Source organism: Haliotis rufescens, unplaced genomic scaffold, assembly GCF_023055435.1.
Source record: "Haliotis rufescens isolate VD_foot unplaced genomic scaffold, xgHalRufe1.0.p SCAF_2, whole genome shotgun sequence".
In the NCBI taxonomy this organism is placed as follows: domain Eukaryota; kingdom Metazoa; phylum Mollusca; class Gastropoda; order Lepetellida; family Haliotidae; genus Haliotis; species Haliotis rufescens.
This window is the reverse complement of record NW_025963890.1, coordinates 63,511,228-63,538,541: the sequence shown is the minus strand read 5'-3', so window position 1 is coordinate 63,538,541 and position 27,314 is coordinate 63,511,228. Positions and strand designations below refer to the sequence as shown.

Below are 27,314 nucleotides of genomic sequence, written 5' to 3'. Positions count from 1 at the left end.
TGATAGCACTATGGTTTATTGTGAAATAAACCATACCTCGATCTTCATTGTTCTTTGTGATCTATCCTAGCTCTCCTATATATCTGCATAAAAAGAGTCACAAAATAATACCTTGATGTTTGCTCCACTTTCATCTTGAAGTTCACGAATTTTGGATCCACCTTTACCTATAACAGGGATAGAGATGGGTGAGATTGTGTTTGTTGTTTTACTCACAGTCAGCAGAATTCAACCTGCATCAGTGTGGCCATCTTCCCGGGCAAGGGTGTTAACTGACTCCATATCACATATCCCTTGCATTTGCTTCAAACAAAATGGTGGCCGTCAGTCAAGACGATCTCCTCGATAATCAAGATCTATATTGTAACAAAAAAGGCCCTACCCAGCGAAGTGCATCAATTCACTCGAGCACCTTGATTAAAAAACATGAAAAGATTTGAAAAATAGCTGTTGATGCCCAGTTGACGATACACATGCTTTGCAAATCCTGCAGTCGACCGAAATCTGCACGTTGAAATCAATGTTGTTTGCTAGTTTGATACACGATTACACGATTCTGATTAGGACTATGCATAGACTCGTTCATCCAGCCAAAATGTAACACCATTATTCCAGCCCATCTCGGCAAGAGTGGAAACTGGACTTTTATAGTCAGTTTACTCCCTTGCCTCGGGAAGATATGTATTTGTATTCAAGAACCTCAATATTTTTTATATTTTACACAAATACGCAGTTTATCTGTAGCTGTGGTATGATGACTCTCATTGAGATGGCCCACAGAGTCTGACCACCCAACTCAGGAAATAAGGCAGCCTGCAAATAATCAAGTCTGGATCAGACAAACCAGTGATTGATGTCCTGAGTAAGTTGTTTTTTATGTCGCTTTAAACAGTATTCCAGCTTAATGTGGGAGGAGAGCCCAAAGTAATGCAGATCTCAGACGTTTACCACTTGCGTGAAACCCACAAGCATGGGTATTGTGTTGACCAACCAAGAAACATAATTGGGCTGACCGGGATTCGAACCCATGATCATAGATTTCTAGCGTACCTAAAGGGATGCAACTCTACACAGTGAATCACTGGTGTCCTCCGATTAGCGCCATGAACATCGATCCACGCAGCCAGGGTACGATGACACCCTATTAACCAAGTCACCAAGCATAACCATCAGTACCATTGGGTCGCCTCGTATGATGAACATTGGTTTCGAGGCCCCTGTTCTAAACCACAATTCCCAAGGGGCCGGCTCCTTCCACAAGCATCAGGTACAGGGGGACCAATTCAGACTTGGAATTCACTGGGGCAGTATGTTTGTTGTTTAACGACGCACTCAGCAAGATTCCAGCCATATGACGGCGGTATGTAAAGAATCTTGTAGAATTTTCCTATTCGGAATATTCTATAAGTAATACGTTACCACTGTTATACCGAGGCTGTTGTCTCCCACAACTGCTGCTATAGCGAAATCTACCACAGAGATCTCAATTACCTCATGCAGCACGTGCGTAGCCACCTAGCTGCCATGTGACACCCTTCACTCTTGTCTCCTGCGAGAGCAAGTGCTCGGGGGACGGACGGGCGGGCAGCAGCCCAGTGGTAACGTATTACTTATAGAATATTCCGAATAGGAAAATTCTACAAATTACATTAAGTAATACGTTACCACTGTTATACCGAGGCTGACTACCACAGTAGGCGGTGGGGAGCACCTACAACCCGAATCCTGACTGCTAGCGTTCCTTCCGACCAGCGGAAGTAAACACCAAGGCGGAAGCACTCGATGCGCATGCACCTAGCTAGGCGTTACCCTATAGGAATACCAAAGCACTGTCAAGCGCATACCGTAAGGCTCAATCGTCATTGCCAAAACGATTGGTGACTCCAAACGGCCCCACTAGATAGGTATTTCATCGCCGCAGCGGATGAGAACACTGTATCCGCGTGAGCTTAATCTTAGATCAGGTTAAACAGTCGAAAAGAGGGAAATTAATTTCATTCAGACCGTATATCCCAGAGCAAGCCTACTTAAAGTATGCATTAGGCGCGTGACCTAATTCCAGTATTTGTAAGCATGCATCACAAGGTTGGGATACACGACAGACAATTAAAGACATAATTGTCAAAATACAAATAAGGACAAAGCACACAAAAAGCCGCCCTCACCTGTGGTGTGAGTGCACTGGTTTGCGGGACCCCAACTCCTGTACCCACGGCAGTGGGAACATTGGAGTAGACCCAGATTGACCACCGTGCAAGGTCAGACGCCTGAGGAGTTCGGAATTGCGCTGGGCACACCCCTTAGGTGCCCGCTTGCGCCGCGATCCGCGGGCCAAGACGGTGCACACTCTCCACGACGGCATCAGCGACCTGTTTGAGGTAATGATTGGCAAAAACCGAGTCAGAACGCCAGTAACAACCTCGTAATATTCTGCGAACAGAGATATTCGAGTGTAGGGCAAATGTTGCCGCTAGCGCCCTGATCTCGTGCGGGTTTGACCCCGCTACCGGTAACCCCCGAGACCGGTACGCCAGATTGATGACAGAACGAAGCCACAACGCAATCGAGTTGCGAGGTATGTCAACCGTGCGATTAGGGTTACACGATATGAACAGACGGTCACGCCCTTGTCTACGTTCATTCGAAGCCTTAAGATAATACTTAAGGGCCCTAACCGGACACAGCGCTCTGTCCTCAGTATCAGCAGGATGTAAGATTTCTTTGAGTGATCTTACAGTGAATTCTCTCTCCGTTTGCCCGACTCTCTGATTCTTGGCGACGAAGCCCATGAGCAGGCCCAGGCGGACCGCTCCTTCGTCACCCCTATCGAATCGTACCTTGGCGACATCGAGTGCATGAATTTCGGATACACGTGCCGCCGTGGCAAAGGAGAGGAGAAATGCTGTTTTCCAAGTCACATGCCGGAACGAAGCACTATGCAAGGGTTCATACGGAGCTTCCGTAAGTGATTGCAACACTAGGGAAAGATCCCAGGCCGGTGCCCGAAGGCGGCCCTTCTTAAGATCGTGCTGTTTGAAACCCTTGATAATACCCCGTATCACCGGCTCTTTGGAGAGACTGGTACCCATAGCAACGTCCCGTACCGTAGCAACGGACGAGACATAGTTGGCAATGGAACCCCCGGAGAGTTTCCGGGTCTCTCGCAAGTGAGACATGAAACGAGCAATATCCTGCACAGATACCTTATCTGGCGAATGAATGTGATGTTTACAACACCACTTCGTGAAAATAACCCAACGTGCATTATACACCTTCTGGGTAATCACGATGCATACTAACGTATGCCCGAGACGCCCGGCGAGAAAAAACTTTACTCCTCAGACGCTCGGTGACAACATCCACGCGTGCAGATTGAACTGCCCTGCGTTTGGATGAAGCTGACAGGTGTGAGGGTGGATCAAGAGATCCGGTCTCACAGGCAGTGGAAGTGGCGACTGCGTGACCTGGGTCAGCAAGTCGGGGTACCACGATCTGTTCGGCCACATGGGCGCGATCAGTAACATTCGACAGCGAACTCCTCGGAGCCGGCTTAGAATGTGTGGTATCAACGCTGTCGGCGGGTAAGCATAAGCGACCAAGCCCGTCCAGTCTAACGCGAGAGCATCGTGATCGATGGCCCTCGGGACCGGGACTGGTGATACAAACAACGGGAGTTGATTGTTGAACCGCGTTGCGAACAGGTCGACCATCGGACGACCCAAACGTTCGCACAGCCACTGAAACACTACTGGGTTCAGCATCCACTCTGTGGGGCTCGGATCCTGAGGCCTCGATAGAGCATCGGCCAGTACGTTCCGCACACCTGGGATGTGACGGGCGCGTATCTGGCACGGGACACTGTCCACCAGAGCGTAAAACTCGAACGTGAGATCGAGTAGCGAGTGACTGTGGGTTCCCCCCAGTTTGTTCACATAGGACACTACCGTCGTGTTGTCGGTCGCCAGTATGAGCCGGGCGTCGACGAGACGATGCTTCCAGTGATTGACTGCGTTGATCACTGCCTTGAACTCGAGACAAGTGATGTGAAGACCTAGTTCGTCTAAGCACCACAGCCCCGAGCTCACCTCCCCCTTTAGATGGGCGCCCCAGCCCACTAGAGAGGCGTCTGTATACAGGGTCAACGTGGCCCGGTAGGGCCGCATAGAGACTCCTGATAAGACAATGTAAGGGACCGTCCACCACTCCAGATGCGGTCGGAGCCGATCCGGGAGGGCGACGGTCGCACTGTTCACCTCCGTTGCTAACAACTGGATTAAAAACCGTTGCAGCGGGCGGAGTTGGAGACGACCCCGTGCGGTGCAGTCCTGGGCTGATACAAGTAGCCCTAACAGCTGTTCCCAAAAGTGAACAGTCTGTTGCACCGCTAAGACTTTGGCAATCATCGCCTGAATTTTGTGCCACCGGTCTGGGGGGACAAAGAGGCGATGGGACACCGTGTTGAACCGACCTCCGATGAACAGCAAGTTCTGAGAAGGGGTTAACTCGCTCTTGGGGAGATTGATAATCCACCCAAATTGCTCCAAGAGCCGACGTGCGAAATCGAGATGGCGTGACAGGGTGTCCGTCATTCGATTTGCTACTAGCGAGTCGTCCAGGTACGCGAAGTACCGGACACCCCTCCTGTGGAGGAACCCCACTATGGGGGTGGTTAACCGGGTGAACAGCCAGGGAGCGGACGTGTGAATCATTCTGAGTTCGGCACTGTCCTACTTGGGAACGAGAAATATCCTGGAGTAAAACCCCGGTGTTATTTCTGGTAGAGCTAACTCCCGTACTGCCCCTTCTCCACCAACCTGCCGATGGCATCGGCGAGGATGGGAAGATTGGTTTCCGAATCGAAACCTGCCAACGGGGCAACGGTGAGCGGCGGATTCGCTTTGAGATCAAGCCGATAGCCGTACCGAATCGTGTTGACCACCCACGGGTCGTCGAACACTTGTTCCCAATTCTCCCAGTAAGTCTGGAGTCTGGCTCCCACTGGGGAAGGAGAGGGGGCCCTGACAGGTTGCGACAGGCGCAACTGTCCAGGGCCAAGTGACTCGGGTTCGCCTAAGGGCCAACCGAAGTTGGCGCTGTCGGCATACGAACCCCTCCAATGAGAGTCACCTGGAGGGGCCCTTGCCGTCCGTCGACGACTTGGGCTTCCCCCAGTTCCCCGTTTTCCCGCGAAAGGGCAGCTGATTGCCCATACCGGAGCCCTCAGGGCGGGGCTACTTCCCAGAGGAAGAAGAACCCGACCCCTTAGACCTACCGGCCGCAGCAGCCTGGGGCGCGCTCCGGTTAGGAGCGGCACCCAGGCGCCTATGCAGGGACCCAACAAGAGCAAGTGTGTGCCGAGAGTCCTCGGCAACGTACTCCAGGGAAGCATTTAAACTGAGCAGGCAGTTGTAAATGCGCTGGTCACGGTCCGTGGGAGAACCTTCGACCAGACGGGCCGCTGCAGCCAAGTAAGTGTCTCCGTGAGACATGGAGTGCCGAGCGAGGGCGTCCAGCTGGTGCAAGGTAGCTTGCGTTACCGTAGCAGCCGGTGGGGCACGGACACCCAACCGCTCAACATGGGCCTCCGCGGTAGGACCAGCCTCGGGAAAGGCAAGGTCATGTACCGGGAATAAACCCTTTCTCCACGACGTCGGAGGCAACGGGAGACCCCGACCGGAGGCCGCCGCGAAGGCGTTCTCCAAGGAAGGCTTGAAACCGCGCAGCAAGGTTGATGCGGGGAAAGCCGAGTCGGAAGACTCATCGTATACCTCGGAGGAACCCACAGTCGTGGATTCCCCGCGGTACCGGCCGGGGCATGTCCTCAAAGAGGTCATAAACCATGGCCACGCGGTCCTAAACCGATAGCGGGAGCAACGGTTCGGGGGAAGGACCGGTGACCACGGGAGCCGCCGCCGTACCGGTGGACCCCGCGTCCGACCCCGCGGCCACCGAAGTGGCCGGGGACGGAACAGCCAGCGGCCTATCCTGAGATAAGGCCGCCAGCTTGGAGTCCACAAGTTATGCAAGTAATGCAGCGACGGAATCCCCGGACAGCACACGGGCCGCCAAGAGATCCGCCGCTTTACCGGTGGACCCCGCGGCCACCGAAGAGGCCGGGGACGGAACAGCCAGCGGCCTATCTTGCGATAAGGCCGCCAGCATGGAATCCACAAGTTTCGACAACAATGCGGCGACGGAATCCCCAGACAGCCCGAGGGCCGCAAGGGGATCCGCTGCAGCCGAGGAGGTGGTACCCGCACGGGGACCCCGACCGGACGAACCGGCCACCACAGGGGTGGAGACGGACTGTACGTACAGCCGGTACCGCTCAAAATCCGCAGGCCCCAGACCTTCGCACAGGATGCACCGGGTGTCCCCGCAAGGAACCCTGCACCGCGGGCAACGAACGTGGGGATCCCGGGACGACAAAAACTTTCTGCACACCCCATAACTCCGAGGAGCAGGGGTAGAGGGGGTGGATACTGGGGACATATCCATGTCAGACATTGATTGTTTGCTATAAACAAAGAACAAAACATGGTTACAACGCACGCACCACAATGATTCACAAACGAACATTTTCACAAGAAAATAAACGAGCAATGTGAACATATAACATACACATATAACTTTTATTAAAGAAATAAGTTATGTTAACCCCCAAAACATACAAGAACAGGGGAAACGTAAAACACAACGTGCATACGCGAACCCCGCAAGTATATAGAAAAAAGGGCGGGAAAAATTTTCCGTTTGGCGGGAAAATTATAACCAAGCGTAGCTACCACAACGCCCCATAAAAGCACAGTTTATTAGAGAATAAACTATAATAAATATCACCAAATCTTCAAGGAACGCTTCAGCAGGAGAAAACACGTCTTGCTAAGCAGACGAAGGAGACAAGAGTGAAGGGTGTCACATGGCAGCTAGGTGGCTACGCACGTGCTGCATGAGGTAATTGAGATCTCTGTGGTAGATTTCGCTATAGCAGCAGTTGTGGGAGACAACAGCCTCGGTATAACAGTGGTAACGTATTACTTAATGTAATAAGTCTGGACTAGACAATCAAGTGATTGATGTCATGAGCATTGATTCACACAGTTGGGATACGATCACATGCATCAACCAAGTCAGCAAGGTTGACCTATTAGTTGCCTCTTACGACAAGCATTGTAGCCTCTTACGGCAAGCATGGGTTGCTAGAGACCTATTCTAACCCACATCTTCACAGGGTCACTGGGGCAGTAAGACAGTGAACGAGTTTACCTGTGTTTCACTTATACCACAATTTCCATCATTGCAACTACACATACGCTACATATAAGACACTCAAGGACCAAACTGTACCAATAATTCTTCCAACACAGCTCGGGTCCACATAAATGTCGGTTGTTTCCGAGCTTGAGCCCAATGTCTCCTCTCCATTCCCTGAAAGAACATCATTAATATTTAAAAGTACATAAATGGTATTGATGCAGTCTGCGCCAACAAGTTTAACACTACAGATGTTATCATAAATTTTAGTAGAATTTCGGGTTATCATATGGGTTATTATTAGCTGAGCTTACTAGGCTAACAGGATTTTACTTGACTTGGGCTTTGGATAAGCGGCTAAAGTCACAGACTGCCGATGACACCACAGGGGGACTGTACATGTATTTAAACTGTTCCAGTAAAAGTTTCACTCACCTACAGAATCTGCGTTTCCATCATTGAAATCCCAGTCTGATGATCGTCCGCCACCTCCTCCTCCTCTGTACCCTGAGGAGTCTGAAAATATCCCAGTGTAATTAAAAGGTGAATATAATACTGAAAGATGGTTCTGAATCACTCCAGTGTAAGAAGAACACTTCAAGTAGGCTATATAATACCTAGAGTGCGTACAGAAGGCTGTGAGAGAGAGAGAGAGAGAGAGAGAGAGAGACACAGAGAGAGAGACAGAGAGAGAGAGAGAGAGAGAGAGAGAGAGAGAGACAAAGGGTGATACTCAATTTCCACTAGTCTCCATATACAACACCAAGGAATACACTGTAATAGACCAAGTTTAACTCACCATTAAATGATTCTGTGTATTCCAACCTGGAATCCCCACAGGGTCAGTTCATAGGTATTTGAAAATGCCCACAGCATCCAAGCAACACTATAATACATGTCTATCATATTCCAGGAATGATTTTAAAGTTGTCACCAAACCACAATTTTATTACTTCAAAATAATGGTACTGTGATCTTTGAACCTGTAAAACAGTATCGTCTCTTACCATTAAATGATTCCGTGAGTTCCTTTATCATGTCCTCAGCCTGTGTGCGAGCATCAGCACTCCCCGTCACGACCACGAGAACCTTCCCACCTTCAGTCTCATTTCTGTTCACCTGAATATTTCACAGCAATTGCTCAAGCTGAGTTGTTGTGAGTTTGGTTTAACACCACTTTGAATAGTATTTCACTGATATTGTCAGCTTGATGTGGGAGGAATTCCGGAAGTGATTTGGTTCTTAGATGCTTACCACTTTTGAGGGGAGTAACTCTTTCACATATTTTGACAAGAAATCTTGTCTGGCTTGTGCTACGTTAACCCTCTTACTGCCAAATGTATTTGAGAAATAAACAACGAAGGGGAGAATGGAGAATAAACCATGAGCAGCACTAAGGGGAACAACTCACTACCTTCTAAAAAATAGCAACATCCAATTCATGAGGTCGACAATGTTCAAATCTCGAGAAATGACATCATGATAGCACAATGGTTTATTGTGAAATAAACCATACCTCCATCTTCATTGTTCTTTGTGATCTATCCTAGCTATCCTATATATCTGCATAAAAAGAGTCACAAAATAATACCTTGATGTTTGCTCCACTTTCATCTTGAAGTTCACGAATTTTGGATCCACCTTTACCTATAACAGGGATGAAGTTGGGTGAGATTGTGTTTGTTGTTACTCACAGTCAGCAGAATTCAACCTGCATCAGTGTGGCCATCTTCCCGGGCAAGGGTGTTAACTGACTCCATGTCACATATCCCTTGCATTTGCTTCAAACAAAATGGTGGCGGTCAGTTAAGACGATCTCCTCGATAATCAAGATCTATATTGTAACAAAACAGGCCCTACCCCACGAAGTGCATCAATTCACTTGAGCACCTTGATAAAAAACATGAAAAGATTTGAAAAATATCTGTTGATGCCCAGTTGACGGTACACATGCTTTGCAAATCCTGCAGTCGACCGAAATCTGCACGTTGAAATCCATGTTGTTTGCTAGTTTGTTACACGATTACACGATTTTGATTAGGACTATGCATAGACTCGTTCGTCCAGCCAAAATGTCACTCCATTATTCCAGCCCATCTCGGCAAGAGTGGAAACTGGACTTTTATAGTCAGTTTACTACCTTGCCTCTGGAAGATATGTATTTGTATTCAAGAACCTCAATATTTTTTATATTTTACGCAAATACGCAGTTTATCTGTAGCTGTTGTATGATGACTCTCATTGAGATGGCCCACAGAGTCTGACCACCCAACTCAGGAAATAAGGCAGCCTGCAAATAATCAAGTCTGGATCAGACAAACCAGTGATTGATGTCTTGAGTAAGTTGTTTTTTATGTCGCTTTAAACAGTATTCCAGCTTAATGTGGGAGGAGAGCCCAAAGTAATGCAGATCTCAGACGTTTACCACTTCCGTGAAACCCACAAGCATGGGTATTGTGTTGACCAACCAAGAAACATAATTGGGCTGACCGGGATTCGAACCCATGATCATAGATTTCTAGCGTACCTAAAGGGATGCAACTCTACACAGTGAATCACTGGTGTCCTCCTATTAGCGCCATGAACATCGATCCACGCAGCCAGGGTACGATGACACCCTATTAACCAAGTCACCGAGCATAACCATCAGTACCATTGGGTCGCCTCGTATGATGAACATTGGTTCCGGGCCCCTGTTCTAAACCACAATTCCCAAGGGGCCGGCTCCTTCCACAAGCATCAGGTAGGGGGGACCAAATCAGACCTGGAATTCACTGGGGCAGTTTGTTTGTTGTTTAACGCCGCACTCAGCAAGATTCCAGCCATATGACGGCGGTATGTAAAGAATCAAGTCTGGACTAGACAATCAAGTGATTGATGTCATGAGCATTGATTCACGCAGTTGGGATACGATCACATGCATCAACCAAGTCAGCAAGGTTGACCTATTAGTTGCCTCTTATGACAAGCATTGTAGCCTCTTACGGCAAGCATGGGTTGCTGGAGACCTATTCTAACCCACATCTTCACAGGGTCACTGGGGCAGTAAGACAGTGAACGAGTTTACCTGTGTTTCACTTATACCACAATTTCCATCACTGCAACTACACATACGCTACATATAAGACACTCAAGGACCAAACTGTACCAATAATTCTTCCAACACAGCTCGGGTCCACATAAATGTCGGTTGTTTCCGAGCTTGAGCCAAATGTCTCCTCTCCATTCCCTGAAAGAACATCATTAATATTTAAAAGTACATAAATGAGGAGAAGACAAAAAAATGGTGAACATGAGAAGCTAAAATGAAAATAAAACATTTTTCATTATTTTCTCTCAATAAGAAGGAACTTATAAGCAAAAGAAAGTGAACTTTTCTGTCAAAAATGCAAACAATCTTGCCAGTCAATGAACTAATAGTGCAACTAGTTTTTTCATCAGACTAAAAATGATTTTGATTGACCCAAATGATATTCCTTCATGTGGCATGTCCCAAATGTCATGCATGACAATTTTTATTACCATCTGTAAAAATTGATACACTTCGAGAGTTACCTGTCTGACCTGCTGAAGACCCCCAAGTGTCCTCGCTGCTGCGTCCCCAACCTGATCGTCCACCACCTCCTCGGTTGTTCCCAGCGGACAGACCTGTAGAACATGTTGACTTGTTTGTTTGTTGCTTAACGTCATTCTTAGATATTTATCACTTTGGTGAAACCCATGAGCAGGGGTATGGTGATGACAAACCTAGAAACACAATCAGAGTGAATCTGGGATACAAGCCCTAGATCACAGGTTCCTGGCACACCTAAGGGGTGTAACTCTACACTGAATTGCAGCACCAATACTGTGGACCTATTCCAACCTGGAATCCCCACAGGGTCAGTTCATAGGTATTTGAAAATGCCCACAGCATCCAAGCAACACTATAATACATGTCTATCATCATATTCCAGGAATGATTTTAAAGTTGTCACCAAACCACAATTTTATTACTTCAAAATAATGGTACTGAGATCTTTAAACCTGTAAAACAGTATCGTCTCTTACCATTAAATGATTCCGTGAGTTCCTTTATCATGTCCTCAGCCTGTGTGCGAGCATCAGCACTCCCCTTCACAACCACGAGAACCTTCCCACCTTCTGTCTCATTTCTGTTCACCTGAATTCAACAAACTTAAGGCTGCCAAACACACCAGGCTTTATGCATAACAAGATGTTTAAAAAAGAAGGAAAAAGAGAAGAAAGGATTTCAATATGTTGTTGCAATTACTTTAATTCACAAGTATACCTCAAAGCTAACAGTTTTGTTTTTGTTTGTTTGTTGTTTAACACTGCACTCAGTAATATTCCATCTATATGATGGCGGTTTGTAAATACTGTAGTCTGGACCAGACAATCTAGTGATTGACATCATGAGCATCGATCCACGCAATTGGGATACGATGACATGAATCAACCAGGTCAGCTAGACTGACCACCTGATCCCATTAGTCGTCTCTTACGACAAGCATAGTCGCCTTTTACGGCAAGCATGGGTTGCTGAAGACCTATTCTACCCTGGATCAAAGATAACAAACATTCCACTAGTACAAGCAACATCCTGTCCCATATATGTGTCCAGGAGCAGAAAATTTACATATTTCATAACTGTCTGCCTCTGTTATCAGCTCCAAGAACATTGAGCTGATACTAAACATGCGTAGGTTTTACCAGAGTCTTGTATTCATATCTAACAGTATGACTGCTTTGTACAAAATAAACATGTCATATATACATGTTTGAATCAGCAATTGAAATTGAATTGAAACAGTTGGACAACTGAAAAGACATTAAGTGAGTTTTCAAACTCCAATACCTTGATGTTTGCTCCACTTGAGTCTTGCAACTCTCGTATTTTCGAACCACCTCTACCTGGGTTGAGCAAAAAATAAGGTTGGAGAATATACATGTACAGTGATCCCTTGCTACAACGCTACCTTTGGGGTCCAAATATTTAATGAGCATTATAGACGATCAGCGGTTTAACCAAAGTGGAATCTTTTTAAAGCCGGATGTGATAAGAATTGGATTAAATTGCGGACTTCAGTTCGGATTTGTTGACTGGTATTTCCTGAGTTATGTGATCAGCTGATAATGTTTTTTTGTTTAGATGGGGAAAACATTGTGTCATTGGAAAACTAGAGTTTATTAAAAATGTAAGTAAATTTGAGAAGCCATGCTCTACCGTGCGCTGTAACCGAGTTAGCGCTATATTGAAGAGCGCAATTGCGAGGGAACACGTACTGGAAGTCATATCTTTAAGGTGAAAGGAATTTGTATCAAGTTAATAGAGGAAGACACAAAACTTTGAAGTAAGCAAGTAAAGGTGTCAGTGTCACAGACTTTGGAGCCGAGTCTCACTTTTTTTCAGGCCTACTGGTAAAGTCTTATGTTTTAGGTGAGGTAAGGTGAAATTGGGTTTAACATCGCGTCCAAGATTGTTGCACTTATATAGCGACGTGCATGCAAGTGTGTGTGTGTGGCTGCTTGTACTTGTCCAGACTGATCCCGATTTATAGTGCTAGCACACTGAGATACCATGCCACAGTTCAACATGAATACCCCACTCAGACACAGTATACCCCACTCAGACACAGTATACTGACTCCGAGCCGACCAGTCCTTGTTTTAGCCCCTTAAAGCCAAGCACCAGGCAGGGTAACAACAAGTACCATCTTTTAACGTCTTTTGGTATGACGCGGCCGGGGATCTAACCCCGGACCTTCTGCTCTCCGGGCGGACGCTCTACCACTAGCATCTTCCCAAGACAAGTGAGTTAACTGACTATAAAAGTCCAGTTTCTACCCTTGCCGAACTAGGCTGGTATTATGGAGTTACATTTTGGCTGTGCTAATGAGTCTATGCATAGTCCAATCAAAATCGCACAACGAAATTGAAATTCGGTTCATAAACTGTCGTGCTGATTTCGATCGATTGCAGGATTTGCAAAGCATGTGCACCGCCAACTCGTTGTTAACAGATATTTTCCAAATCTTTTCATGATTTTAATGAAGGTGCTCATGAGATTTAATGCAATGTGCGATGTAAGACCCGTTTTAACACAAAATAGATCTTGATTATCGATCAGATCATCTTGACTGGGCACCGCCATTTAGTTTGAATCAAATGCAAGTGAAACAAGAGGTGGAATCTGATTGGTCAATGGGAGAGGTTTAGAAGGGACATAATTCGTAATAACCACTGGTGGCGCTACGATCGAGCCCAGGAATTCAAGCCTAGTTCGGCAAGGGTGGAAACTGGACTTTTAAAGTCAGTTAACTCTCTTGCCTCGGGAAGATGTACCACTAGACCACAGTCTGTCTTATGTTTTAGGACTGAGGTGAGGATGTTGTACACTGTCTTCAGGTACATCAATTAAAGCACAGGGACAGGTTAATTGCATGATCCATCAATATATTATTATCTTATGAATGTATCTTTAGCACAAACCTGTGCGTTGGGTGCTCTTTTGTATCAAACCAGTTAATTTGAAGTGTAGACAAACATTAGGGGAACTCATTTACAAGCATGCCAACATCAAAACAAACGTAAGTGATACTGATAAATCAGGAACAATAATCTTAAGTTTGACCAAGTCCAAGAATTTTATTAAAGGGCACATGTGCCTTATCATAATCAGCTGATTATGGACTCTCTATCGAAATTTATGTTGGTGAAGAGACTTTTTATTTTTCCCGTTATCAATAATCATAAAAGAGTTAAAACTTGTTTGGAAGAAACTAACAGGATAAGAAGATAAAACCCTCTTACCAATGATTCTTCCAACACAATTTTCCTCCACATACATTTTAGTTGTATCATTCTCAGAGCTTGACACCCCGTCCGAATTCTGAGAACGCCAGTTGGAAGAATCTGACCTGTTTCTGTTGTCATCAAATCCCCCGTCCCTTCTGAAACCCCCTCCGAAGCCCCTTCCCCTGCCTCCTCTTCTGCCCCGTTGGCCAAAATCCATTTTCCCGCGACGTATGAACAGTGGCAAGATATTCACGTGGTTTCCAACTGTCAAACTTCGTTTGAAACAAGTTGAGATCTAAAATGTGATATACTTATGCGTTCTGCTACATCATGTCACTTATATCATAAAATACATGCAGTGGCATGGAAAGAAACAGTTAATATATTAAGATACCGAAACTGAAAGTTCCATTCCATCTTTCATGCCCGCAAGGAACATAGTGAACTCCATGCAGTGTCTCGGTGATCGGAGTTTGAAGGTGCGTCTTCGATTAGAACAACCTACCATCTTTACTATCAATACAAGACAAACACTGTCGGGTTCTTATTGCAACTACTATGCACAATAAACTTAATTTCACTGAAATGAGAATACAAATGTTGCATTTAAAGAAAACCAGCTGCCATAGATGGGTTTATGATTATATAATATTATTTGCTAAGGTTTCTGCCGTCCATTATTAAACCGACTTTCAGCTGAGTAGAGGATCTATCTATCTATCTATCTATCTATCTATCTATCTATCTAATTTTTTTCTTGGTTCATATATATGTTTGACCTACCACCATAGTTCACTGCATATGTAATAATTAAGCTAAATCGTGTTGGGTGAATGGAGAAACCAAACCGTATATGTTGATATAATTTGCTGAGGTGCCGTTTTATATGGGCGGCAAAACACGAGGTGGGAATATTTTAGCCTGCACCCGGTAGAAACTACAAAACTGAGAATATCATGTGTTCGTGTCAAATACTGCTAAGGTTATAAGCAATTATTGGCTTTTGTCTATTTCCTTCTGTAAACCTATTCAGATACACACACGTATGTCATATGTCATGATATATCATTAAAATCGCAGTCAATAATTTTTTTAAATATGACTCTAAATTTTAAGCATGGCGTCATGTTTCAATTGTAATTCAGGTAGACAGGTACATTACCTAGATAAGATATCAATTTTAAGGGTTTTCAGGTCATTAAGTAATTGCTTTTAATCTTTCAAAAAACATTGGATAACACATGTACGGTGTTATGTACAGTAGACATACTTTCTTTAATAATACACTGTCTACCACACAGACATACTGTATACGGTCGATAGTCCATGGAGTCATGGAAACAATGATAGATTTATATATTCCTGTGGATTCTACGTTCTCGTGCGAAGATTCATAAAAAGTCTATTTCAGTGTATTTTATTAAAGGACTAACTGTTACCATGTTCATGTGTAAAGTTGTGCTTCTACAGTTGTTTTTAACAGAGACACAATTTTTTTAAGTCGCAGCTGATCAAATCTCAGACTGTAATGGTCCAATCGAATAGAGCATAGCCATCAAAGGTGAAGGTTGTCAAAGATGGCGGACTGTGAAAGTTCGAACTGGAATGTAGATATGGAAGTGAATTTATTTCACGCAATGAGGCGACATAAGCCAGCTGGTAGGTATATTTGCAAGCTGAGAGTATATCTGTGTCCTTAGACACGACTGAATGCCTATGGGTTTTCAGAAAGATCTTGGTTTTCGATTCTTTGTTTTGATCGTCAGGAGCCTTGAGATCCGGCCCGGGAAATGTAATCTAATACACTACCCAGTGTATAACATAAATATATTCTACACAACATGAACGGCTATTATTCCTACACAGTGTGTGATACTGTATACAACATGAACACAGTGTAACATAATGATATTGTATACAACATGAACGGCTATAACACTATACAGTGTATAACATAATGATATTGTATACAACATGAACGGCTATAACACTACACAGTGTAACATAATTATATTGTTTGCGACATGAATGGCTATAACACTACACGGTGTATTATTACATTTCATACAGTGCATCATAATAGAACCGAGTTTTACTGCCCCGCGGAAGCCTTTCTCAGCTCTTGAGTCGACGATAATGCATCGTCCGGGGTAGCTGTGGGTGTATCGATTCACCGAACACAGAAGCTTGAGGTCAAGTAGGATTTTGCATTTGATTCCTTTTCAGTGTCGTAAGGATAACAAGTCGACTTTCTCTTGAGCTGAGCACCCAGACTCCTTCGACCCTTATGCCACGGTGGTATTTCTGTTTCACAAACTTTGATTCATCATCCCACCATGGTTCCAAGGCTGCCGATCTTCTCGCTGTCAGCTTCGTTCACCGTCATGCAGACCTCCCTGCAGAACATGTTCCAATCCATTAGTGTGTGCTTGGAACTGACTCTGAGTTCCCGCTGTATGACGTGGCCTGGAGTCTTGTACATCCAATAGTACAAGTGCTTCATTTGCCAGGGTGAGGTGGGAGCAGGAAAAGCACTTCCCTCCCGAATCAAAACTTCCTGGCCACAGCTCTTCATCCGGCATCACCAAACAAGGCTGTTTTTTTTCCTGTGTCAATTGGCCACTACCACAACAGGGACAGGCTCCTGTGAAGTCACCTATAACCCTGTGGGTAGTAAGCCAGTCCACGAGAGTCATTGAACGTGATGCGAAAGACATCATCATAGACCCTAGTGTTGCTCGATTAGTTGGTCATGTTGATATAAACAATGGCGGGTGTGGCTTCAAGAAAAGATGAATGGGAGAGCGGAGCTTGATGTCACACGCATGCACAATTCATTGTTTACTTAATTGCGTATGCGCATTAAGGGGGTGCTAATGACCCGTTGGAGGGGTTATTACATGTGATAGCGCTCGTGGTCTTGTGGTAGAACGCCAGCTAATTGACACATTAATTAGCCAATCCGGTGAGTCGGCGAAGTGCGTTCAAGCCCCTGCAGCGCTAATATGATCTGAAAAAGTGCGCCTGATAAATTACACTACTCCCATTTAAACTATTTATTTTAAGTTTTATTTGTGGCCTTTGGGTTTGGTCAGTTGAATCCTCAAAATTTCTGCCAAAAGAAGTGCTGACATGGCAGATATTGTAGGAAATGCAGGTGCAAAATCAGCACCAACATTTAGTAGAGCGTTACGAAGATGTGAATCATAGATATGTAATAGCGTCCAGTGAATGTCAGAAAGTAAAGTGAAGCAGTAGCAATCTATGATTTAGCCATGTTAGCAGCTTCACTACATTTTCAAAAGACCAATTATTGCCAATCCCATGTTATAGGCTACACTTGATCTAGTCATCACGTGGCACATGCTGTTACATGATAGACATAGCTGGTTCCATTTCATGGTTTTGATTCTCTCTTCATAGAACAGAAATTGACTTTAACCTTTTTGCACTGATATAAGCGCATTTAGGTGTTTGAATGGAAGAAAAAATGATTGAGAGGTTGAATATGTTAATTGATCAGTGATCAGTGTTTAAGGATGAAGATGAGCATGGTAAGTAATTAAAAAAAAAATTGTTTGATGATACCACCTGCATGTTAGAGCTGAAACGATATCCCAGGACACCGATGCATCACGATTCACTCCATACGATACGGTGCGCGTTTATTGAGGTGCTGTATCTCGATTTTCCACGATACGTTTTTTTTAATAAACTTTTATCACAGATATGTTTTAAATGTGCTTTAACTCTTTCAACACCGTAGGCCGGTAAACCTGCCAAGAAGCATCGAGTTCCCAGACACCGTAGGCTGATTAACCAGCCAAGCCCTAGTAACGTCAAAATAGTATATAATTTTAAGAACCTACCTGTCATACCATTCATTTATTAAATCTATCACATTTCACAATGTTTGAAATACGTATTCCATTTCAATTTATCATTTTTCACGGATAGATTAAAAAATTATTCACTATTTCCTGCAATATTATTGAAAATAAAACTCTCGGACACACACTTCGACAACGGGTGCACATCGAACATGTCAAAGAGCAAAATAAAGACGTCTAAAGCAAATCTTTAAATATATTATACAAAGTTATAAATAAAGTATTTTTATAAACAATAGGATCAGACTTTCAATGGTGTATAACATGACTGTTCTGTTGGTTGCATTAATTGTTTTTAATTGTTTTTATTCCTTTATACATGAAAATGGCAAATCATTAGCTACAGGACATTGGTACATTTAGTATTTACTCCTACTATCTAGTCACAACTCACAAATATGTAGGACTGTTACTTTTGTGGTTGCTAGCCATTACATGGAAATGACAGATGATTCATTAAATTAAAATACTAATTACAGTACATATTTTATCATGTTTATGACTCATGGGCATTCATTCACTTTCATTTAATTTTTAATTATAATAAACTAAGTTTCATTCATTTATCTCTTGTCTTTTCTTGTCACTATGGGTATCGTAGCGTATCGAGATATGTATCGAATCGTGATGTAAGTATTGAGCTAAGTATCGTAATGTGACCTAGGTGTATCGTTGCAGCCCTACTGCATGTCAGTGGGTAAAACAAGGATGTGTGGATTGATGAATTTTCTTATGTCTGTATTTCAGGTGTAAATAGGTATTTCCAAATGATGTTCATCCACGATAAGCTGAACAACGCCAGTAGTCGGAAGATCTCCTCCAAGCACATCTGGAAACATCTTACAGAGATGTATGATTTACAGGCACTGGTCAGTACTTAAATTTTCAAGAAAAACATTTGGCGTGATAGAATATTGTTGAATCCTAATTCAGCAGCTTTGTAGCCAGTAAGATGAGACTTTAGTTGGAGGTTTCAAGCTATTCATGTTTACATCTGATTTTGAAATGTGTGATGGTTGAATAAAAGAGATTTCATGTCCACAAAACTGCCTTTGGGAGGTACATGGGGTCGTGGATGGAGCGTCTGCCCGGAGAGTGGAAGTTTGGTGGTTCATGATCCTGGCTGCTTCACAATCTCATTAAAATCAGATCTTAGCTCTTGCTACCGTTAAGCAACTAAACAAATATCCGAGGACATCACATTACAAGTGATTAACTTTAAGGGTCATGTCAAAGCAACCTTTTGCTAAATTTGAGCGACCATTGAAATGATCAACAAGAAGTCGACATTAGCCAATCAGAAAGTTAGATATGATAAGCGACTCTCTAATTGCTCGCATGAAAGGTTGTTCTGACATGACCCATAATAGAATGTGCCCAGGACTGAGGTCTTAGCTAAGCGATAGTGAGAACTAAAATCTGATTTCAATGAAATTGGGCTGCGTCATTACAAAAAGATGTTGAAAGATTTTATATTAGAGTTAACTGTATGGCCCATAGCATTAGGGGGATGCAAAAAGGACTGGCTGGCTCAGAGTAAGTGGGTGACCGTCTCTGTGATCTAGTGGATAGAGCTTCTGCTCAGACATTGAAAGTGCAATGGTGCAATCCCCTGGCTGCATCATACCAAAATCTTGTACTTGTTGTTACCCTGCCTTGTGCTTGTTGTTAGGGAATACAAGAAGGACTGGTCGCCACGGAGTCAGTATACCTTGTCTGAATTGGGTGTCTGTGTTAAAATGTGGCATGGCTCTCAGTGGGCTAGCACTATAAAACGGGCTAAGTTTGACTAGTACAAGCAGCCACAAACATTCCTGTCACTTTTTAAGTGAAATAACCTTGAACACATTAATCCCCATTTCACCTCGCCCTACCTCACCTCATCTCAAGACTTGACATCAGTTTTGGCTTATGCTCTCAGGGTTCACGCGAGCAGCTTTCTGACATGGGCCCTTTATCTGATAATTACACCCACACTTGCCCATACAGCACAATGTTAAGATGCCCCATTGTCTTTGAAAATGTGGGCCTTTTTTCAAATTTAGGGGCTAAAGACACACAATAAAAATAAGTGGAAATTGGGATATATTTTCTTTTCTCTCCAAATTTGAAGAAAATTGTGTCGGCAGATAAGTTATCCAACAAATAATAAAATAATAACTTAATGAATAACCATATATTTTTTAACTTATCCTCCACTTATGGAGAGTAGAGAGCAAATTTGAAATGGTGGATGGAACAACAATACGCCTGTAATCAGGTAATATTACAATCGAGCAAGAATACATTATAATATACGAATGATCAGGGTTCCCCCTAGACTCCAATATCTGAGTCACCTTGACTCAGCCTATGAATTTTTGTGAGTCAAAAATATTTTTTGTGAGTCAAATGTTTTATTGTATGATTAATGAAAAACTAGACGTAAATTTTAAGATGTTTGCATATATTGTCTTCAGATAATGTTTATAAATTAAGTTCAGGTGAGTAATTGTAATATTTTCATTCCAAAGCTGGTAAATAACCTGGATATTTTGAAATTTCGTCAGTCATGACGCAGTCATTTATTTCTGGACGTATTTTTCCTTAATTGAGAGTCATATACGCAAGAATTCTGCGTCAGGGGAAACCCTGGGAATGGGAAGACCATAAAAGGCACCGCTGGGTCCACCCATAACCAGAATACAATATGAGCAAACGATGGTGGAATAAACAAGCAAAGGATGCTAGAAACAATGAAGCATTATTCCACACTGGATACACGCCCGTTCGTGGAGCTGACAAAGCAGTAATGTGCTCTGATGTGACATCATCACTTCCGGGTCATATGCCGACTGTGCGAGGGTACTGGCAGACTAGTTGGAACAACTTTTCTTCAGCAGCTGGACCTCTCACAGTTAGTCTTTCTGTAAAGAAACCTCAGTGAATGCATTAAGGATTAATGCAGGAGTATACATTTCAAATGTAAAAGAATATTTAGATTTTACTAAATCTATACAAGAGTTGACAGAAAATGATGCCATGGATAAGTAGGCTAGTGGCCTCAACCTTTTTTGAGCACATATACAATTTCTTTATGAAACCCTATCTTTTTCACATCTTTTTCATTTTCTCTGTTTTGTTTTTTGGCAGAATGAGTCTGAAATCATTCCCTTCCCAAACAAGGAGGTAGAGTTCCTGCTGCCTGATGTAGACTACCAGTCTCTGATGGAGAAGCCCTACCCCAGGATTGACTTTGCATCCATCACCACTGAGGCAGACAAACAAGAGGGTAAACTGCCACCTCACTTGTCCGAGATTGTAACAATTCACAGAGCATTTGGCACATCGTGATACCCTTTGCCACGATAGATACAAATATCACATGGTGTCTGTTATACTGTCTTAGCTGCGAATAGCAGGAATATTGCTAATGCGGCTTAAAGCAACACTCACTCACTCACTCAGAACCTATGCTAAAATTATTCAATGACAGGACTACAACGGACTACAGAGTTAGGTCCCTTAGGCACCAGCCATTTATTATAGGGTGGGTGGGTCAGGGGGATTTGCTTTTTGCCTTTTCAGGAAGGGTCATTCAAGAAATGTACAAGAACATAGGGATGGTTATCCAAACATGTCCTATGACAAGCATTAGGGGAGGGTTGTTATTTTCAATACCTTAGTGCATCAAACATCTCTGACAACCCATACCACGACGGACATACAGCAACATCATCCTTTGAAAAATGAAATTCAATCGAGTGCAAGTTGTCACAAAGTTCCTTAAAAAATTACTGATGAAAGAAAGCATGCAGTATATTGGGTTATGTTTTGCAATACATGAATCAGTATTGCAATAAAATTGCAGTACAAAAGTCAGGCCAATACTCCTCACTAATTTTGATCATTGACCTGTCAGCACAATAGACAAGGGTTTCGCTAAAGTCATCAATGTCTGTAGCCTGATTTACCCTCAGCTTTTCTTCCACATCTGCTTTCATTCTCTATCTCAAACACTGCATATGGTACAAATGATTTTCTCTTCTTTGTCAAATAAACTGAATAAAAGATCATCTTTTCCCAACTGCATGGATTGATGCTCATGATGTCAATCACTGGATTGTCTGGTCCAGACTTGATTATTTACAGACCACCGTCATATAGCTGGAATATTGCTGAGTGCGGTGTTAAACAACAAATAAACAAACAAACAAATCATTATTATTTCTGTTACTGTTAAATGCAGTTTGTATTAGTCCGTGCTGACATGTGTTTTGTTGTTGTTCATTCTAGGTAAAGGAACAAAGAGTGATGGGAAAGGATCTGGATCCTCGAATGATAAAAGTAAACATGACAAATCCTCCAATAGGGGTGAAACGAAAGGCTCTTCAACCCCACATTCTAAAGACAGTAAAAGTGATAGTAAAGGCACATCAACTCCTCATGGGAAAGATAGCAAAGGTGAAAATAAATCAGGAAAAGATTCCAAAAATGACAGTAAAGGTTCCTCTACACCTCACGGTAAAGAAGGCAAGGGTGAAGGCAAAGGCTCCTCCACCCCCCACAGTGTGAAAGGAAGTAAATATGGGGTGTCGGGGTCGGGAGCCACATCTGCATCCAGCACCCCAGAATCGACACCCAAAAGGAAACGAACACGCCAAGCAAATTCCACGAATGCAAGTCCGGCCACTCCATCAGATTCACAGCCTACAAAGAGAGGCAGAAGGTGATCGTTTGGAGCTGATGTTGTAGACTATGTATGTGAACATGGTGAACAATCAAATAACACTCAGAGCACATCTGCAGCAATAGGACGAAAAAGATATTTGTTTCTGAACTGGGGTTGCAAGGGTAGAAAGGATCCCCTACATCTCATGTTCCTGGTTTAAGATCAAGGCCCTGTTCACAAAGCGATCGTAGCACTACGACTGTTGTAAGTCTATGTAAAAGTGTTGGCATTACGATAGTTGTTGTGTTAGTATCGATACGTGAAACAGGACCCAGGCCCCAAATCTTGCAGTCTTCAAGGATAAGGACCCTAAGCTCAGGCATATCAATCAATGTTAGGTTGTAAAATGAACTATGCATCATGACTTTTTGTTCAAGCCCAAACTATCGTATAAAACATTATGAGTTGTTTCATTATGTTTCTCTAAAGTTTTGTACCTGTTATTGGTGGCCTCGTGACCGCCTCCGTTGACTTGTGGATAGAGCATCTACTCGGAGAGCTAAAGGTTGGTGGTTCAATCCCCTGCCTGCGGCATACTAAAAGACGATAAAAGATGGTACTTGTTGTTACCTTGCCTGGCATTTGGCATTAGGGGATACAACAAGGAGTTGGCTCGGAGTCAGTATACTGTGTCTGAGTTGGGTTTCCATGTTAAATTGTGGCATGGAATCTCTGTGGGCTAGTACTAAAAACCCGACAGTACTACATACACCCCAACACACATATGTGCATGTACATTCGTATTTAAGTCCAATAATCTCAGGGTTTACTGTAAAACAGCAGCTGACAGCAAGTGACAGTAAAAATTTCCAATTTGAATTAAGAATTCTCCTACTCCTCCGAATTTTACAAAAACTAGAACATTAAAAATGTCTTATTTTGAATATTACAATATTTTCACAACTTGCCTGCCAAAGGCACTGAGTTTGGGATCCTAAATAAATCCCTGAATCTTGAACATGGTGTTTAACCCCATTTCACCTCACCTTTTGTTGGCCTAGTGGAGTAAGGTGCCAGCTGTAGCTGTGTCAGCATCCTCTGGGATTGAGTCACGGGATCGAGTCCAAAAGTAGTAAACACCTGCATCTTGCATCACTTTCCTGTCAGATTTGGCTGTTAAGCTGTTTTAACATTTGAGTATTGTATAAAACTGTTATATCCAAGTCACTCACTCATAGGTGTGTCCAGTCTAGGTCTACAGTATCTACTGAGTACTTATTGTGTACTCTTGACACAACCCTGTGGGGATTCTGGATTCAAATTTGCCCCAGCAACCTGTGCTGTTCATTAGAGGCAACTTAATGGATCCAGTGGTCAGGCTTGGAGACTTGTCAGATGGTTTGTCATGGTACCCTGAGTTCCTGAATCTGCTCACATTATCTCAATAATATAAGCTCACTGGTTTGTCTGGTCCAGACTAGATTACTTGCGGGCTGCCATCGTATAGCTTGAAAGGAAATCTGTCTACAATAAAAATCAAGTCTGCATTACAAGGGGATGATAGTTGGAGTCAATTTACATCATTTAGGTTGTTTGCAGAATTGTCATCTTGACCAAAAATCTCACTATGCATCAAAATTTAATGTGTGATTTGAAAAATATCTGAATGGCTAGTATGGAATAAAAAAACATTTTGTTATTTTCCAATCATCTTTTGCCTTTAGATTATGAGACCGCCTCCGTGGTCTAGAGCTAGAGTGTCTGCCCGCCCGGAGAGTGGAAGGTCCGGGGTTCGATCCCTGGCCGCGTCATACCAAAAGACGCTAAAAGATGCTACTTGTTGTTGCCCTGTCTGGCGCTCGGCGTTAAGGGGTTTAAACAAGGACTGGTCGGCTCGAAGTCAGTATACTGTGTCTGAGTGGGGGTATTCATGTTAAACTGCGGCATGGTATATCAGTGAGCTAGCACTATAAATCGGGATCAGTCCGGACTAGTGTAAGCAGCCACTTACACACATGCATGCACGTTGCTATATAAGTGCAACAATCTTGGACGTGACGTTAAACCCAATTTCACCTCACCTCACCTAAAACATAAGACTTTATGAGTAGGCCTGGTCGGATACAGTCTTGTTTCGTTCACACATTGCTAGTTTCGACCCTTTAGTCTTTTTGCACTGATATCCAAATTTGGAAAGGAGCTTTCAAATGGTCCATTTGGAAATATCTAAGTCATGCTCTGTAAGGAGAATTTGTTTTAGTTTTCGTGTTGAAATAAATTCATTTCTCGTGTTAACCGCCGAATCACGTCCCTGATAACTTTCTTATCAAAGGAATTTAACTTTAATTTTCTATCCTGTTTTGAGATGCCCCCTAAAAGATGTGCAGGGGAGCATGTGTTTTTATGAGAGTTCAAAATCTTAACTACGGTTTGTTTGGGAAGCTGTAACGCATGAATTGTTCTTTTCATGTTCTTTGAAATGTCAAAGAAGGGCGAACGTCTTTCACTTTCAGGCTTAAAGTATTCAAATATTTTAACAACGAAACCTTTCGCATCAGCTAACACCGTATTCGTGCGTGCGTGATTCCCGTGCAACCTTTCGAGTTGAGTTGATTGGTTCAACTGTGTCATATGGCCCTGTGACGCAGGGGTAGCATTATGCAGATGACTGTTACAATGAATGCTTGTTCCACCCGTGACGAACGGGTCTGGCTGTTGATGAAATATAGTGATAGCTAAATAGACAGATTTTTATATTCATGCATCGATTATCTTTAAATGTAATATCCAGTTATGTATGACCGTTTAATAATCTCATACCAACTATGACTGGAGTAGGTCCAATAGTTTATCAGATATTGTAGTAAACGTCGGTACCTTCAATTAACTTCCAGACTATAGTTAGGATCACCTTAGCGCTAAGATCGCTTTGTGGAAGGTGCTCAGGGTGCTGAAGCAAGTTACCGTCAAATTCAGAGTTGGGAATGTTCAGAGCTCCCCTTGGTCAGATATATTGAACCTCAGGATTATCTGTAACTTCTGTCCTATCTTTTTAATGAGTGAGTGAGTGAGTATGGTTTTACGCCGCTTTTTGCAATATTCCAGCAATATCACGGGGGGAGACACCAGAAATGGGCTTCACAAGTTGTACCCATGTCAGGAATCGAACCTGGGTCTTCGGCGTGACGAGCGAACGCTTTAACCACTAGGCTACCCGACCGCCCCTCTTTTTAATGGAACAGATTAGCTGCAAACATTGTTAAAGCCTTGAAGACATGATATGTATTCAAGAAGGATGACACAGCGAGTTGACTGGTTGGTAGCTGGTCTGTTTCATTAGATAGATAGTACACAAGATACAGATAATCATGAGGTTCAATATTTCTGACCATGGGCAGCTATTCCCAACTCTGAATTTGGCTGTAGGTGGCTTCAGCACCATGATCCCCGTTCCAGAAAGCGATCTGCTGTTTTCTGTTAGTGGGGTAGCTGCAGTTTGTGAGGTTAGTTATTTTAGCAGTGTAGTCTTAACACCCAAACACTGGTCTAAAAAACTGTTAAAAAGGGACTAAAAATTGGCTGGGTGTTTCAAAACGTTTCGAGAAAATCGAAATCATACTGACAGGTCTGTACTTTTGCTAATTCAAGTGGTCCTTCTTCTTAAAATACTGATATGATCTGAGCTTGTTTAAGTTTATATAGAAAAGAGACACAATTGATTGACTCGTCAATTTAGTTTCTTAAGTGGAGGCTTATAGCAGAGTGAAATATGTTTTAGCAACCTTGAAGGGACATTATCAACTCCAGTAGATTATTTAGTATTGGAGGTAGCTTTCGCCTTTTCACCGAAATGTGATGTGATAGGACTGAAATTGAAAGATAAATAAGGGGCTTAAATTGTGGTGGAAATGGAGGTCAAGGAGCAAAGAAGCATTGTCCTTGTCTTTCAAAAAGGACCCATGGCTCCATCGTATCACTTCATCACTCCTTTGCAACGCATGGTGATTCCATGCAATCGCTCGCATCGCATCGCATCGCATCGCATCGCATCATTATTCCATCGCTCGCATCGCATCGCATCATTATTCCATCGCTCACATCGCATCGCATCATTATTCCATCGCTCACATCGCATCACATCATTATTCAATCGCTTGCATCGCATCGCATCATTATTCAATCGCTCGCATCGCATCATTATTCCATCGCTCGTATCGCATCGCATCATTATTCCATCGCTCGCATTGCATCATTATTCCATCGCATCGCATCGCATCATTATTCCATCGCATCGCATCGCATCTCTTCATTATTCCATCGCATCGCATCACATCGCATCTCTTCATTATTCCATTGCATCGCATCGCATCACTATTCCATCACATCGCTTCATTTTTCCATTGCATAGCGTCGCATCTCTTCATTATTCCATCGCATCACATCGCATCTCTTCATTATTCCATCGCATCGCATCGCATCGCATCGCATCGCATCTCTTCATTATTCCATCGCATCGCAACTTCATTATTCCATCGCATCGCATCGCATCTCTTCATTATTCCATTGCATCGCATCGCATCGCATCGCATCGCATCGCATCGCATCTCTTCTTTATCCCATCGCATCACATCGCATCTCTTCTTTATCCCATCGCATCACATCGCATCTCTTCATTATTCCATCGCATCGCATTGCATCGCATCGCATCTCTTCCTTTTTTT

At 43.4% G+C, this 27,314-nt stretch overlaps 2 protein-coding genes across 8 annotated transcripts in view; one reads left to right on the top strand and one right to left on the bottom strand.

Moving 5' to 3' along the window:
* The window catches only part of LOC124143490 (probable ATP-dependent RNA helicase DDX43), a 38,143-nt gene extending 23,626 nt beyond the window's left edge, over positions 1 to 14,517 (bottom strand). The window contains exons 1-10 of one of the 7 annotated variants that reach the window (XM_046512494.2): positions 14,068 to 14,517; positions 12,113 to 12,168; positions 11,305 to 11,416; positions 10,810 to 10,902; positions 10,403 to 10,483; positions 8,846 to 8,901; positions 8,262 to 8,373; positions 7,690 to 7,770; positions 7,348 to 7,428; positions 112 to 167 (exon numbers count right to left, since the gene is read on the bottom strand). In XM_046512494.2, coding sequence (XP_046368450.2) covers positions 112 to 167; positions 7,348 to 7,428; positions 7,690 to 7,770; positions 8,262 to 8,373; positions 8,846 to 8,901; positions 10,403 to 10,483; positions 10,810 to 10,902; positions 11,305 to 11,416; positions 12,113 to 12,168; positions 14,068 to 14,269 — 930 coding nt within the window. In that variant the 5' untranslated portion in view covers positions 14,270 to 14,517. Of the gene's footprint in view, positions 1 to 111; positions 168 to 7,347; positions 7,429 to 7,689; positions 7,771 to 8,053; positions 8,095 to 8,261; positions 8,374 to 8,845; positions 8,902 to 10,402; positions 10,484 to 10,809; positions 10,903 to 11,304; positions 11,417 to 12,112; positions 12,169 to 14,067 lie in introns of those variants that run through there. The other 6 variants (XM_048400310.1, XM_048400311.1, XM_048400312.1 and 3 more) reach the window with 6 other exon arrangements.
* A 1,066-nt stretch (positions 14,518 to 15,583) lies between these two features.
* LOC124142978 (MRG/MORF4L-binding protein-like) lies at positions 15,584 to 24,300 on the top strand. The gene is made up of 4 exons (XM_046511758.2): positions 15,584 to 15,711; positions 18,690 to 18,811; positions 21,075 to 21,213; positions 22,218 to 24,300. The coding sequence occupies exons 1-4, from the start codon at positions 15,630 to 15,632 to the stop codon at positions 22,652 to 22,654; spliced, it is 780 nt and encodes a 259-aa protein (XP_046367714.1). The 5' UTR covers positions 15,584 to 15,629; the 3' UTR covers positions 22,655 to 24,300.
* The last annotated feature ends 3,014 nt before the right edge of the window (positions 24,301 to 27,314 follow it).